Here is a 14,136-nt window from a genome sequence, read left to right as displayed (position 1 = left end):
GATCTCCCCAGAGTGGCTCAATGATATTGAGGTCAGGAGAGTGAGATGGTCACTCCAGAACCTTCACTTTATTCTGCTCTAGCCAATGACAGGTCAACTTGGCCTTGTGTTTTGGATCATTGTCATGTTGGAACGCCCAAATATGTCCCATGCGCAGATCCAGGCTGATGAGTGCAAATTTTTCTCCCAGTATTTTCTGCTAACATGCAGCATTCATCTTGCCATGAATTTTGACCAAGTTTCCAGTGCCTTTGTTGCTCACACATCCCCAAAACATCAGCGATCCACCTCCGTGTTTCACAGTAGGAATGGTGTACTTTTCATCACAGGCCTTGTTGACTCCTCTCCAAATGTAACGTTTATGGTTGCGGCTAAATTACTTTGTTCCAAAAGTTTTGAGGCTTGTCTCTGTGCTTTGGCTTTCTTCTGGCGACTCGACCATGCAGCCCATTTTTCTTCAAATGCCTCCTTATTGTGCATCTTGAAACAACCACACCACTTTTTTCAGAGTCTTGTATCTCAGCTGAAGTTATTTGTCGATTTTTTTCTTTGCATCCTGAACAATTTTCCTGGCATTTGTGGCTGACATTTTTGTTGGTCTAACTGAATGTGATTTGGTTTCTACAGAATCCCTCATTTTCCACTTTTTAATTAGAGTTTGAACACGACTGATTGGCATTCTCAATTGCTTGGATATCTTTTTATATCCCTTTTCTGTTTTATACAGCTCAATTACCTTTTCCCACAGATCCTTTGACAATACTTTTGCTTTCCCCATGACTCCACTGTGTAGTGTAGCACTGGATGAAAGATGTCAGAGTCTTTCAGGAGACCAGAAACTCACTGACCTTTTATACACACACACACTGATTAAAAACAAACAGATCACTGGTGAGGATGGTTACCTTTAGTAGCCATTCAACCCCATTTGTGTCAACTTGTGTGCATGTTACCAGGCCAAAATCTCCAGGATATGTAATCGTTTGATCAGGGTCATTTGGGTAGCTTCTGTTGTCATTATGAGTAAACACAGTTGTTTGACAATAAGTGGCTTCACCCAACCACTAACCATGAGTGAAAGAAAAGTTTGTCAGTTATCTTCATATTCTCTGACAAATGGCCACAAAATCACAAATTCTGCTAGGGTATGTAAATCTATGAGCACAACTGTATATATAAAGCAGGGTTAAGGTCACAAGCAAGCAAATTCAGCTCATAGGTAAAATTGCAACTGATCTGAACAAAAGACATTTAATGTCATGGGTATGAAACAAGACACTTCCTCATCTGTTCCTCATCTGACAGTCTGTAAAAGGTAGTATAAAAATATATGCAAATTTGGGCCTGTATGCTTTAAAAGAGTTGCTACTAACTGAGTGCATGCATGATGGGGAATAAACAGAAACATGGGGTAATATTTACTAAGCCTTGAAGCGTGATAAAATGGAGTGCAATAACGTATCAGCCAATCAGCTCATAAATGCCATTTTAGAGGCTGTGTTTGAAAAATGACAGGAGCTGATCGGTTGGTACTTTATCTCTCTCTACTTTATTGCTCTCCAATGCTTAGTACTTTTGCCCCATGGTGCATTATAACAAGGGTGGTAGAATGCAAATTGGATATATAAAACTGGGACACACAAAAGCTTAAAAACATATTTTTGATGATATCATGGAGAGATAATCTTGATATAATATATCAAACCAAAATACAAGCGAGTAACACATTTTAATCAGACAAATTTTTAGTCGTCAGTAAATAGCTCCATAATTACATACAGCACATATAATGATATAAATAATATATAATGATATAAATCAGATCCTGCATCATTATGAGGGATTGTGTATTTTACTATAATGATCTACTGTACGCATGTAGCTATCAACTGCCAACTGATGAGGCATGTCTGTATTCTTCAATTGTTTGGAAATTTGCTGCCAAACTGTCAGAAAGAACATTTTTGTAAGGCTTTGGCGTGTTTCAGTATAACATCTGTAGCTTGATTTATACTTTTCACTTGGCTACCGGAGAGCAAGTGGATAATACCTAGAGAAAGCTCCCTGACTGGAAAATCCATCAGAACACTTTCAAAGAGAAGTTGTTGACAGGAGTTGGGGTGTTTAAACATAATTACCAGAGAGATCTAAAACAAGGCTTTCAGCTAGAAAGCATTCACTTTCACAGAGGTCTTCCATCTATCTTAAGAAGGAAATAAGAAGGGCATAAGACCACCAACAGGCAGGAAAACTTCAATAGCTGACATGATGTTCCAAATTCAATAGCATGCTGGGACAGGCTCATTAATCACAACATGTTAGGAAGGATTGTTGGTATTAGGAAGTCAACATGTGCAGAGGAAGTAATATGCATTAAGGCTTGTCAAACACTGATATTTACTTTCAATTCAAAAGTACAAATCTTACATACATACTAAAGTGATTCTTTAATCTGGGCCCTAGCAAAATATAAACAGACCACATTAAAAACCTGCTGCTGCAATCTGTCACGTTTCTTGTTATAAACATGACCTTAAGGGACCCTGAGATACTTGTTAAGTATTAATTATGTCCCATAGCAGTTTTTGCTTTAATTTGGTAGGAAAGGAGCATTTCTCCTGCTTTACGGTCTCATTAAGAGCTAGTAGGAACTCCAGCTAGAAGGTGCTGTTTTACCTCTTGGCAAACCATGTTGCACTGCAGGGGGGCATATTTAAAATGTATAAAATGATTTACAGTTAGGAACAGGGTGCCCATGCACCCTAGCTTAACTGTAAATTGTGGTATAATAAATCCAATCCAATTTGTCTTTGTGCAGATGCACGTTTGTCTCCTAGAAAGCTATTTTATCAATATTACAGCAAATCTTGCTTGTTGAGTTAAAAGGTATTTCAGCAAGAGATGAGCAGAATTATGTACTCATGACCTCTGGCACGCAGCATATTAATAATGTGTGGACAACATTGTACAGTAGCTGTGTGTTTCCTGTGATAACAGTGGCTTGTTGGTGGATTATCTCATCTCCCTCAAGGACAATCACAAATGCAGTGATGATAGATGAATATGTAAAGGTTTCATTTACCAAACACTTTATTTCATTTACCAAACATTTTATTTCCAATTTAAAATAACTGCAATTAAAGGAATAATTTAGTTAAAAACAAATGCTAAATGCCACTATTCTACAAAAGGCACTATGGCACTAAATACATTTCTTCCATAGTATTTTACAGTTTACACCAATCATTTGTCATAATTAATTTAAAGCCCCGTACACACTAAGTGACACTGGTCACGGCCAATATAGTTAATTATACCGTCCACAGGCGGCCGATATTGTTTGTACACACTGAGCTATATCGGCCACCGATATCGTTCAGTGACTACACTGGGGGCCCTTGAAATATGCAGGTCATTTGGCTATATAGCCAAATTGAACTGCATCTTTAGAAAACATCAATGTACATTAATGACACACTGGAACACACATCAATAACGATATTGAGTGTACACACTAAACGATATTGTGAACGTTATCGCTCATAAGCCCCTTTCTGAGCGATATTGTTCACAATATAGCCTAGTGTGTTTGGGACTTGTTAAATGTTAGAGAATAGCAAGCAAACCAATAGTTATGTTTGCTGTTCATTGTATTTAGTTCTTTAATAAATCTACAAGACTTGCAACAATGGTAAATAATGATGTGATATACCATATAATCATATCGTAATTCTAATTTTTTTGAGCTTCCAAGGAGTCCATTATTTGAGCATACTATTTAGATGCACTATACCTTTAATAACAGCTAAACATTTAGTTATGCTAAAACAGGGAAACGTGGGGTCTAGTTTTTTTGGTATGTGATGATATGTCCGGTAAGCACTGACGGTAGTTCTTGTCTTCTAAAAATACTCCTAAACATCATACATCATAAGCTTGTCCATATATCATATGTGTTTGTGGTAGAAAAGTACTATATAAACATTATAAATATAAATAAACTTGGAGGTCAGGAAACAGACCTACATAACTATATACAGGTTGAGTATCCCGTATCCGAGTATCCGTTATCCGAATTATTCCGAAAACCATACATTCCAGAAAGTGAAAAAAAAAATATTTTTTTTGCTAAAAACTCACTGGGGACATTTGTAACAGCACTACTGGTGACATGATATGTAACTGGCACTATATATGTGCAAGAAAATGATTGCTTGGCATTCAAATTCAATATCTGAGATAGTACACAAATTTTGTTTCATGTTTTGAAACCTTGTTTTTTGAACAAATAAAATATATTTGTGTGTATTTTATGTGGTAATAAAATATATTTGTGTGTATTTTATGTGTTTATACAGCATACATGCAAGATACTTCAAAATACATAATTGAAATATTAAAATATTCCGAAATACGGAATAATCCGTTATCCAAAATTCTCCTGGTCCCGAGCATTTTGGATACGGGATACTCAACCTGTATTAGTTTAATGACAGACAACGGGCCAGATGTACTAAGCTTGAAAAGTTTTAAAATGGTGATAAACCACCTCCTAACTGCCATGCTGCTGGTAGGGTTTGAAAAATAAAAGATAGTAACTGATCGGTTGGTGGTTTATCACTCTCCATTGTATCACTTTAGGGCAGTATTCAATGACGCTAATTCACCGCTTTTAACGGCGAATGTGTCCTATTTTCGTGCTCCCTGGTGAATTTTTGACTGCAAAAGTCATTCGCCCTATTCAACACTCAATATTCGCCGACAGCGAACAGTAAATGACGGCCAATGCTGTTTTCCAATGGGTTTTTCACTGTGATTGGCCGTGATTCGCCATGATTGTATTCAATTAGGATGGCGAATTGCTTTCAGCTTAATTTTCACTATGCTTCACCGTGTAGCAAACACCATCTTTTTAAGGTGAACTGGAATGTTATCTTTTACAATATAGGGGATTTTTTGAAAATTTGGTGTAAAAAATCGGCAATATTTTTTGGTGAAGGGGTATGCTATTTTTATTCATGTGCGTGCTGCACACGAATATATATTTAATTTGAATTTTTTTTTTACACATAACAGCCAGCATGGAGGTTGAGAGCCGAGAGACGCTCATTATATATTCACTGCTCCCGCTCATTACATATGCACGAGCGGGAGCAGTGCAGAGGCTCCCTACCCACGTCCCCTGCCAGCTCTCCCAGGGGGCAGCTTGTGCTGCCTATGTCCTGGGGAGCCCTCCTTCCCCCCCACACATTCCGGTGCAGGCAGGGAGACTTCCATCTCCCTGCCTGCCGCCGTCCCCCGGCTCCCTAAACAGGATTCGCTGCACATGCCGAAAATCTTCATTGAATACTGCCTTTAGTACATCTGGCCCAATGAGTTTTATTCAAAACAAATGTCCTCATTATTCCGGTTGTCTGAGCAAACATTTTTTATTTTCTAACCATACAGGTTAGGTATGATTAGATTTGTCCTCATGAAAGCAACACACATAACAGATACCACGATGCGAGACATACCACTTTTCTATCGTATGATTCTCCGCTGCTGTACGTTGTAGCCAAGGTTGAGGCACATTCTTCCAGATACCATGGTTTCTTGCCACTTTCTGTTGTACTACTAATTGAGATTGTGTAAATACTATTGGTATAGCCATCACATGAGCAGTGATCTCGGCTTCTGCCACCATTGCCAGATGCCCAAACAAAGATTGAACCATATCCTCTTCTTCCCTACAAAATAATACAAATTGCAGTACATTAAAGTTAAAACATTTTCTAAAACAAAACAGCTACAGCATAAAACCCATAATGTTTTGAATGTAACATCTTCAAGACAACCTTATTATATATAAATACATCTGCGCAAATATACAAGAGCAGAAAATTGTTTCAAGGTTCCTCCAAAAGCCATACCTACAATAATGTGGCCTCCTGTGTTTCTGTATTGGGAAAGCTGTGTTATCAAAAAATGTATACAAAAATATGCCTGCAATAAAAAACAAACACAAATTCTTATAATTAATGTACTTCAACAGGGTATTTATGGCAAGTTGGTCCTAGGCTCCTTCTTTATAGAGAGTTTGTATTCTTTTAGATGGAACCTCAAAATAATAGAGAAAAATGTATTAACTTTATACTACATGAATCATTTTGAAATGCAAAATTGTCAATTATATTACTGCATAAAATAAATGCTACAAGGGGAAGGTTGTTGTCATGGTTCCCAGAGTAACCAAGATGTCATCTTCATTGTACAGTATGTATCTTCCACACCTTGTAAACACTACAATATTAAACACAGACAAGGTCAGTACTGAATACATTTTTATTCTCTAGCTTGAAAAACATGGGCCAATAATTAAGATGCTTGTACAAAGTATACCTTTCCGTAATCTTTAGATATTTTGTCAAAATTAGAATGTGCAATTATCTTTTGTAAATATGTTATAAATATTGTTGAGTCAGATTTGCAAAACTTTGCTCAAGCCAACACAAGAAAAAGGTCCAAATGGGAACATGGCCTCACCATATTGGCATCATAGCTATGCCTGTTAAGGAAGCCCATCAGCAGTTTGCATATACTGTATGATTTTCTGTAGTATATAAATGCATGTTTCCCAACCTCCATATTTAGGGATCGAGTTAATTACCTGCAAAGGGTGCAGGTTGCCATATCATCAAAACACCAGCAATAGCACTCCTCTTGGTCTGATCTCAGCCTGAATTTGCACAATTTTACTGTAACCCTATGGGGCTTTGAGCAGTTTTATGTGAGTTGCTGTAAAGTGAAGCTGTTGCTGTGCTAACTTACTTCCGCAAAGTTATCACCGGTAATTGGATTGATCTTATACCCCTTTCACACTGCAGCTGTTAACCGGTATATTGTAATTTTTTTTAGCCTTTCAACTGGTTAGAGCTGCAGTGTGAAAGCGTCATTCTGCATTTACCGGTTACAAATAACCAGTACTTGCAAACGTGAAAAAAGTCCTACACGGTTCAGAGCCGTTTTTTTATGCAGTGTGAACAGCTCTGAACCGGTATATAGGACTCAGGCAGCAGTTAGCACTGAGCTGGTTATCAGCGCAGTGAATATTTAATAACTGGGAGCCGCTCATTACATATGCACATATGTAATGAGTGGCTAATTCATATGCACATATGTAATGAGTGGATCCTAGTGACCCGTGCACGCCCGCTGCCTACCGTGCTTCCCAGATCCACAGCCAGGTGCCAGGGGAGGGAGGGGGTGTTACTAGGTGCTGGCTGTGTGGGGGAGGGGGGGGGCTGCTGCTTTACCGCCACCTGTGACTGCCGCCCCCAGGTCCCCCTGAACCCTCTCTGCCTACTGCATGGTATATTACTGGTTAATTACCGTGTACCTTTCACAACAGGTTCAATGTGAAAGGTACAAAAACGGTAATTAACCAGTAATATACAGTTTACAACATGCAGTGTGAATGGGGTTATACTTGACCCGGTTAAAGAAACGTTTAAAAAAACCCAGGTCATAGCAGGTTTGGCAGTGTGAAAGAAGTATTATAGTATTGATCAATTATAGGTGGTTACAATTATTTTATCCTGTGGAGAATAGCAAGTTACGATCCAAAACAATTTTCCATCTACAAAACTTTATTTAAAATGCTCTCGGAATCATTCTTAAACATGTCAGCACTCAGAGAAACTGTAATTCAAATTTTGCCTATTTTTATGTTTGCTTGTATTTTTTAATTAAGAAAAACATATTTACATGCAAATTTAACAACACTTTATCCCAGACATATGTTATGAAAGGTTTCATTTTCTTTTAACTATGTTTTTGTAATAAACAAAATTACATTATTACTTTTAATCATTGTTACTTACATTTAATTTGCATTTAAATGTAAACCGTGTTTTTCTATTATTATATTTTCCTATATACATTAGTTGTGATTGGACTAGAAAGGTAAATTGTAATTTTGTCATGTCCCCCCCTGCAGTTTTAGATTTATTCCATCACTGTAACAGAAAAGCAAAATGTACAGAGAAAAGTGACCTACTTAACAGGGCAATAAAATATATTTTAGAAAACAAAGATGGTATTTCCAAAATAAATCTAAAAGTGAACTATTTATGGTGTTAATTATACACTACTGGTGCATTTACATAATTATGTGATATTAACCAGAAATATGTAGTAAATCAATGCAGTCAACCTTATTACAGAAACAGAAATGATACAACCTACATTTTAAATAATGTTTTAATTATGGAGGATAGACTTCAGTATGGTTCAGTAATATCGCTTCATTTTTTAGGTAATAAAGTGCCATGTTTTCAAGCCAACTGTTAGATGGCACAAATATGAAATTATCTCGGTAAACACGGGACACAAAGCTTATTGGAAGAAAGGGCTTTTATATGGGTGTGGCATATGTGTTCACAAAATTACATCCCAGCATGCACTATGGTCTTACATAAAAAAATGTGACTGGCTGCCTATAATTTGGTTAGGAATATTGCAAGAGGAGCAGTGACTTTGTGAGGACTACCTGCTGATTGATGTATTAATACCGCTGCTAGTTCCCATCTTCCGCAGGGACCCTGCTGCTGACGGCAAATCCGCTGCTGGGACCTCGCTGGATCTAGGTTCCCCGACGGGTGAGTCCACGGGGGGGGGGGGGGGCGTGGGGTTGGGGTGGTAGTGTGTGGGGGGGTTGTTCTCTGTGGGGGGGGGGGGGTTGCAGGCATGAAGAGCACATCAACCGGGTAAGATAGGGTAAGGGGAGGGAGAAAGGAGGGGGGGGGGGTGCACCAGAGAGCTAAATTCTGCAGCGGGGAGCAAAATTAGGTGTACTAAGCTTGAAAAGTGATAAAATGGAGAGTGATAAATAGCCAACCAGGTGATAATCAGCTCACAGGCTGTGTTTGAAAAATGTCAGGTAGTAGCTGATTGGCTGGTGGTTTATCACTCTCCATTTTATCACTTTTCAAGCTTAGTACATCACGCCCCAAGTCTTTCTCCCCTAGTGAATTACCTAATGCAATTTATACAGTATGAATTGCACTGGTTTCTGTTCCACAAGTGCATGACCTTACATTTTTCTACGTTTAATGTAATCTTACATTTACAAGGCTCAAGTCTCCAGTTTGTTTAAGTTCCTCTGTAAAGTGGCTATTTCCTGGTCAGATTTTATAACCAGTTTGGTGTCAAAAATTGACACATTGCTTGCTAAACCATCCCTAAGATCATTAATAAATATGAGGTAAACAGCTTAGTACTGTGACCCGGTTTTAAAACAAACCGCTAACTACTACTCTCTGTTCCATGATTCACAGCCAGTTTCTTACCCAATTACAGATGTTAGCTCCTATACCCAACTCCTCCATTTTATGAAGCAGCCTCTTATTCTGGAAAATTAACCATGTATACAGCATTACCTTGGTCCAAATTTACACTATACACTCATTTACACTCATAAAAGCTAATTAAGTTCGTTGGACATAACCTATCCCCCACAAAACCATGTTGGTTCCCAGTAATAGTCTTGTTTTCATTAATGTGTTAAGCATTAAAAAGTGATAAAATGAAGAGTGATAAAACACCAACCAATCAGCTCCTATCTGTCACTTCGCTCGGCACACTATTTTATTCTCCCACCACGCCCTAGTGGATGGTAGGGCATGAAAAACCGCCTGCCGGCATGTCGGCTCAAAAAAGTGAAAAACCCCATGTTGACCTTTTGACTGTCAACCTAGCCCATTTTGACCTTATGCTTGTGTCGACCCAATGAGCTTGCGAACTAAGCCCATGTCGACCTTTCCATGTGTCCACCTGGCTTCAGTGGTCGACCCAAGGCATGCCAACAGTGCTGTCCCCTAACGACCGTATACCATTTTAAGGAACAACCTTTATCTTTATTCTTACTGATTCAATGTCAAAACAATTTTTAGTAAAAGAAAAGGTTTTGGTGTAGTGGAAAATGTTAAATGCATGTGTTCAAAAAAGAAAAGATGAATGGGACAGCAAGAACAGAATTCTAAGTACACTAAAAAAAAGAGCTAAAACAGAGATTAGGCTGTCAGTGATGGAGTTCAAAAAATGAATGTCCTCTGGTATTGCTCAGAGCAATTCATTTTTGGATGGATGCACAAGTGTACACCTATTTACGTACTTTAACATCCTGGACTTCAAGGTTGCACCTACTGTACACAACTTTAAGAAGCATGTCAGATAATGGTGCTTTTGCAGCTGCAAGTGCGGTTTTATCTGGAACAAAGCTGCTGATATCAGCAAGTGCAGCTGCTGCTCAAAAATGAGAACATACTCCCACCGAAGCAAACGCAACTGCGTACGCATATGCAGCCTATACACAAGAATGGGAAACATTGATTACTCAGGTAGGTCTATGCAGCAGTAGAAATGCAGACACCATATTTTTGTAGGCTTGGCTTGCAGGTGACGTCAACAAATACATGCCCTAAAAACGGCCATGACACTCCCAGTCCTCACTAACACCCCCACACTGTCACACTCTGTCAATCACATTGCATTTAAATCATGTGCTAATGATGTTTTGAAGTTAAAGCAACAATAAATGATGTATCATAAAATGAGTGTGGAGGACCTTTCTACTATCAATGTTCCTGCATGATGTAAATAACAATTTGTGACTGTGGGTGGGCTACATATACACCTGGCCTGTGCTTATTGCAGCAATAAAAAATCCCAATAGATGCAATTTATGGGCAGTGCGGATGGTGTAATGGTTAACATTACCTCCTCACATCACTGAGGTCATTGATTAGATTCCCACCATGGTCCTAACCGTGCAGAGTTTGTATATTCTCCCCACACTTGCGTGGGTTTCTTCCGGGTACTCCTGTTTCTTCCCACATTCCTAAAATATACTGCTAGGCTAATTGGCTCCCAAAAAAATTAACCCTAGAATGTCTGTGTGTGCGTGTACATGTGATAGGGAATATAGATTGTAAGCTCCACTGGGGCAGGGACTGATGTGAATGTTCAAATATTCTCTATAAAGCGCTGCGGATTATGTGTGCGCTATATAAATAACTGGATATAAATAATAAAACAATCATTTACCTAAATACTCCATTGCCTTTGCCATTTGTCTTAACGCCAAAAGAGTTAACTTGTTGTTTCCCTGGAACAGTCTCCAGCAGCATGTGCATGTGTGAGCACACCAGTAACAATGTGTAGACAAAACGCATGTTCTCAGAGCAGCATCATCGTGTCTATACAGCTAATGATTACTCCCAAAAGTACAGTCATTGGGGGTTATTCAGACCTGATCTCTGTCCTCCGACTTCTATCGATTTACTGTACATGCATACGGATTATAGCGCACATGCCAAACAGCAACAAAATCCAGTGTCTCTTCCGATGGCTGGCCATTCACAACTAGATTGACAGGAAGCCGGCGTTTGGTAGTGGTAACTGGCCACTCTGGCGGGTCTATGGCTATCTGATTGCAATCCGCTGCAGTCAGGTCTAAATAAAGCCCCATACACGCTAGGGCACTGATTTTGGTTCACTCGCAAAAGCAAAATCTCTCTTTAATGGACAAAACCATGTGCACTGCAGGTGGGGCAGATGAACATGTGAGAGAGTTAGATTTGCGTGGGGTTTGTATTTCAAACTGATCTATATTGCAGTGTAAAAATAAAGCAGCCAGTGTTTACCCTGCACAGAAACAAAATAACACCCAAATCTAACTCTCTCTACACATGTTACATCTGCCCCACCTGCAGTGCACATGGTTTTGTCCATTAGAGAGAGAATTTGCTTTTGCAAATGAATCAGGCCCTAGACGAGATAATTTAATAAAGCACTAAGAAGGACCCTTCTAAGCAATATCTTTTACTATCACATCTAGCGCGTACACACAATATCATTATCTCTCTCATCTTAACATGAACAGACGATGAAGGTCCTCGTTAACTATGGCCATGCCGCAGCTGCAACATGACCCCGCTCTCCCCATAAGAGTTTATATCCTTCCCGATGCCGGCATTCTGCCGAGTCTTGCTGCAGCATGGATCGTCTATGATGTATGTGGCTTTATCCCCACTTTTTGGTGCCCCACTGTCACTGAACACTGAACACCAGTGTCTATATTGCCTTACTCAGATGCCTCCAATTTATCATTCGGTTTTAGACAAATGACTATGAAACTATAAAAAAGTCCAATATTTCTGTAGAGAAATAAAATATCCAAGTGCTATTACTTTGCTGCAAGAAGATAAACAAAGACAGATATTTGAATTAGTTGAATTTCTCATACACAAATTTCAAGAGATAAGAAAATAATTGTTTTTTTATTACTATTCAGATGTATTATGTGTAAGCCCTAGCACAGATATATGAAATGCCAACCAATGACTGCAACAATAAAGAAAATTGCAAGACTACAGATTTTTAATAACGCTGCTGAAGTAATCTTACCTGGCGCCAGTAATGAAGAATGTGACAGAGCTATATTACCTTCAGGGACGTCCCTGAGACTGAGAAACGCAGCTTTGTATACGGTATATTAAACTTCTATTACTATTATAATAAACAGGCCACCCATAAATTATAGAATAATTACAGATATCGTCACTGTATAACTACCATTCTCTACCCCATTCAGGAAAAATGGATACACAAGGGGGAGAAATGAATTTAAAGCAGGGTTGCCTACCTTCCTGGATTTGCCAGGAGGGTCCCGGAAGTCGGGTCCCCCTCCTGGTCTCCTGGAAAGGTGGGCAAACCTCCCGGTTTCCCCTGCGGCCACCCACTCACCCGCATCCTGTTGTTTAAATACCGCAACACAGTGTTTAAATACTGCAATCCGCTGCTTTTCGGGAGGAGTGGGCTAAAATTACATTATTTTAGCCCCGCCCTCACATCTAAGACCCGAAAATCCCAGTATTTGCTGGGTTGGGGCTTGATGGCGCCGATATCAGGCCCTGCACCCTGCAGTTCTGCTGACAGTCTCCACTCCGGGCTTCTCCCGGAGAAGAGACTGTAAAAGTAGGCAACCCCTGAAGTGTTCACAAGCTTTTAGATGGTATTTTCTCTGTAACCTACTGTAAAACTGGTGATTACAAGTTACTGGACCTGCCACTGGTATTTGTTTTCTTAAGAAGATGTCAACCCAGATCAAGTCATCTGACCTTTCACAGCAAAGATAAAAGGGAAATCTTTAAGGCTTGATGTATCTGGACTAAAATTGGGACACATAGCCTTCATTATCTAACTTGAAATACTGGCGGGGGTTTCAAGTGGAAAAATCCATCCCTTATGTCAGGGTTGTCCAAACTTTTTGTGAAGAGGGCCAGATTTGGTGAAGTGTAAATGTGTGGGGGCCGACCATTCAGCCTGACATTCTTTGAATAATTAATCACATCAGAATGGTCCCCCACTCTTGCCCATTCACTCTATGTCCCCCAGCCTGCCCCTTTACTGTTTTCCCCCCAGCCTGCCCCCATTCACTGTATGTCCCCCAGCCTGCCCTTCCTTCACTATATGTCCCCCATTCACTGTATGTTCCCCACTTTGCACCCATTCACTCTGTCCCCCAACCTGTCCCCCTTCTGTTAATGTCCATCAGTGCCTCCATTCATTGTATGTCCCCAAGCCTGACCCTCCTTCACTGTATGACTTCCATTCACTGTATGACCCCCATTCACTATGTACCCCACTCTTCCCCCATTCACTGTATGTCCACCAGCCTGCCCCCCCCTCTATGAATGGATATCACTGCCTCCATTCACTGTATGTCCCCCAGCCTGACGCTCCTTCACTGTATGTCCCCCACTCTGCCCCCTTCCTTCTCTGTATTTTTCCCAGCCCCTTGTGTGAGCCAGAGGAAGGAGAGGCAAAGCAGGCACTGCAAGGACAGGAGATGCTTGGGCTCCCGCTGCTGCCCTCCTCCGCTCTGCATGTTACGGGAGCAAGCTTCCCCCTTGCTGGCTCCCTCCCCAAACACTGCTGTCACTGTGATTGTGGAGTAGAGTGATAAACAATTGCAGCAGGGGTAGGAAGCCAAAAACATCTGACTGTGGCGGCCGGCACCTCCTCACTGCAGCAGACAGCAAGGTAAAGGTGCGCTGGCCGGGGCCCCACTTTTAGTGTCCTGTGCTGTGCTTC

The 14,136-nt window shown here is 40.1% G+C and overlaps 1 protein-coding gene across 2 annotated transcripts in view; it reads right to left on the bottom strand.

The window, feature by feature from the left end:
* Positions 1-14,136, bottom strand: part of LOC146078639 (proprotein convertase subtilisin/kexin type 5-like) — a 275,576-nt gene that overhangs the window by 87,095 nt on the left and 174,345 nt on the right. For both annotated transcript variants that reach the window (XM_083186123.1, XM_083186122.1), the window contains exon 8: positions 5,517-5,729. In XM_083186123.1, the coding sequence (XP_083042249.1) occupies positions 5,517-5,729 (213 nt within the window). The remainder of the gene's footprint in view (positions 1-5,516; positions 5,730-14,136) is intronic.

Source organism: Crinia signifera, chromosome 1 (assembly GCF_055691185.1).
Source record: "Crinia signifera chromosome 1, ASM5569118v1, whole genome shotgun sequence".
In the NCBI taxonomy this organism is placed as follows: Eukaryota; Metazoa; Chordata; class Amphibia; order Anura; family Myobatrachidae; genus Crinia; species Crinia signifera.
This window is presented reverse-complemented; position numbering and strand designations above follow the sequence as displayed.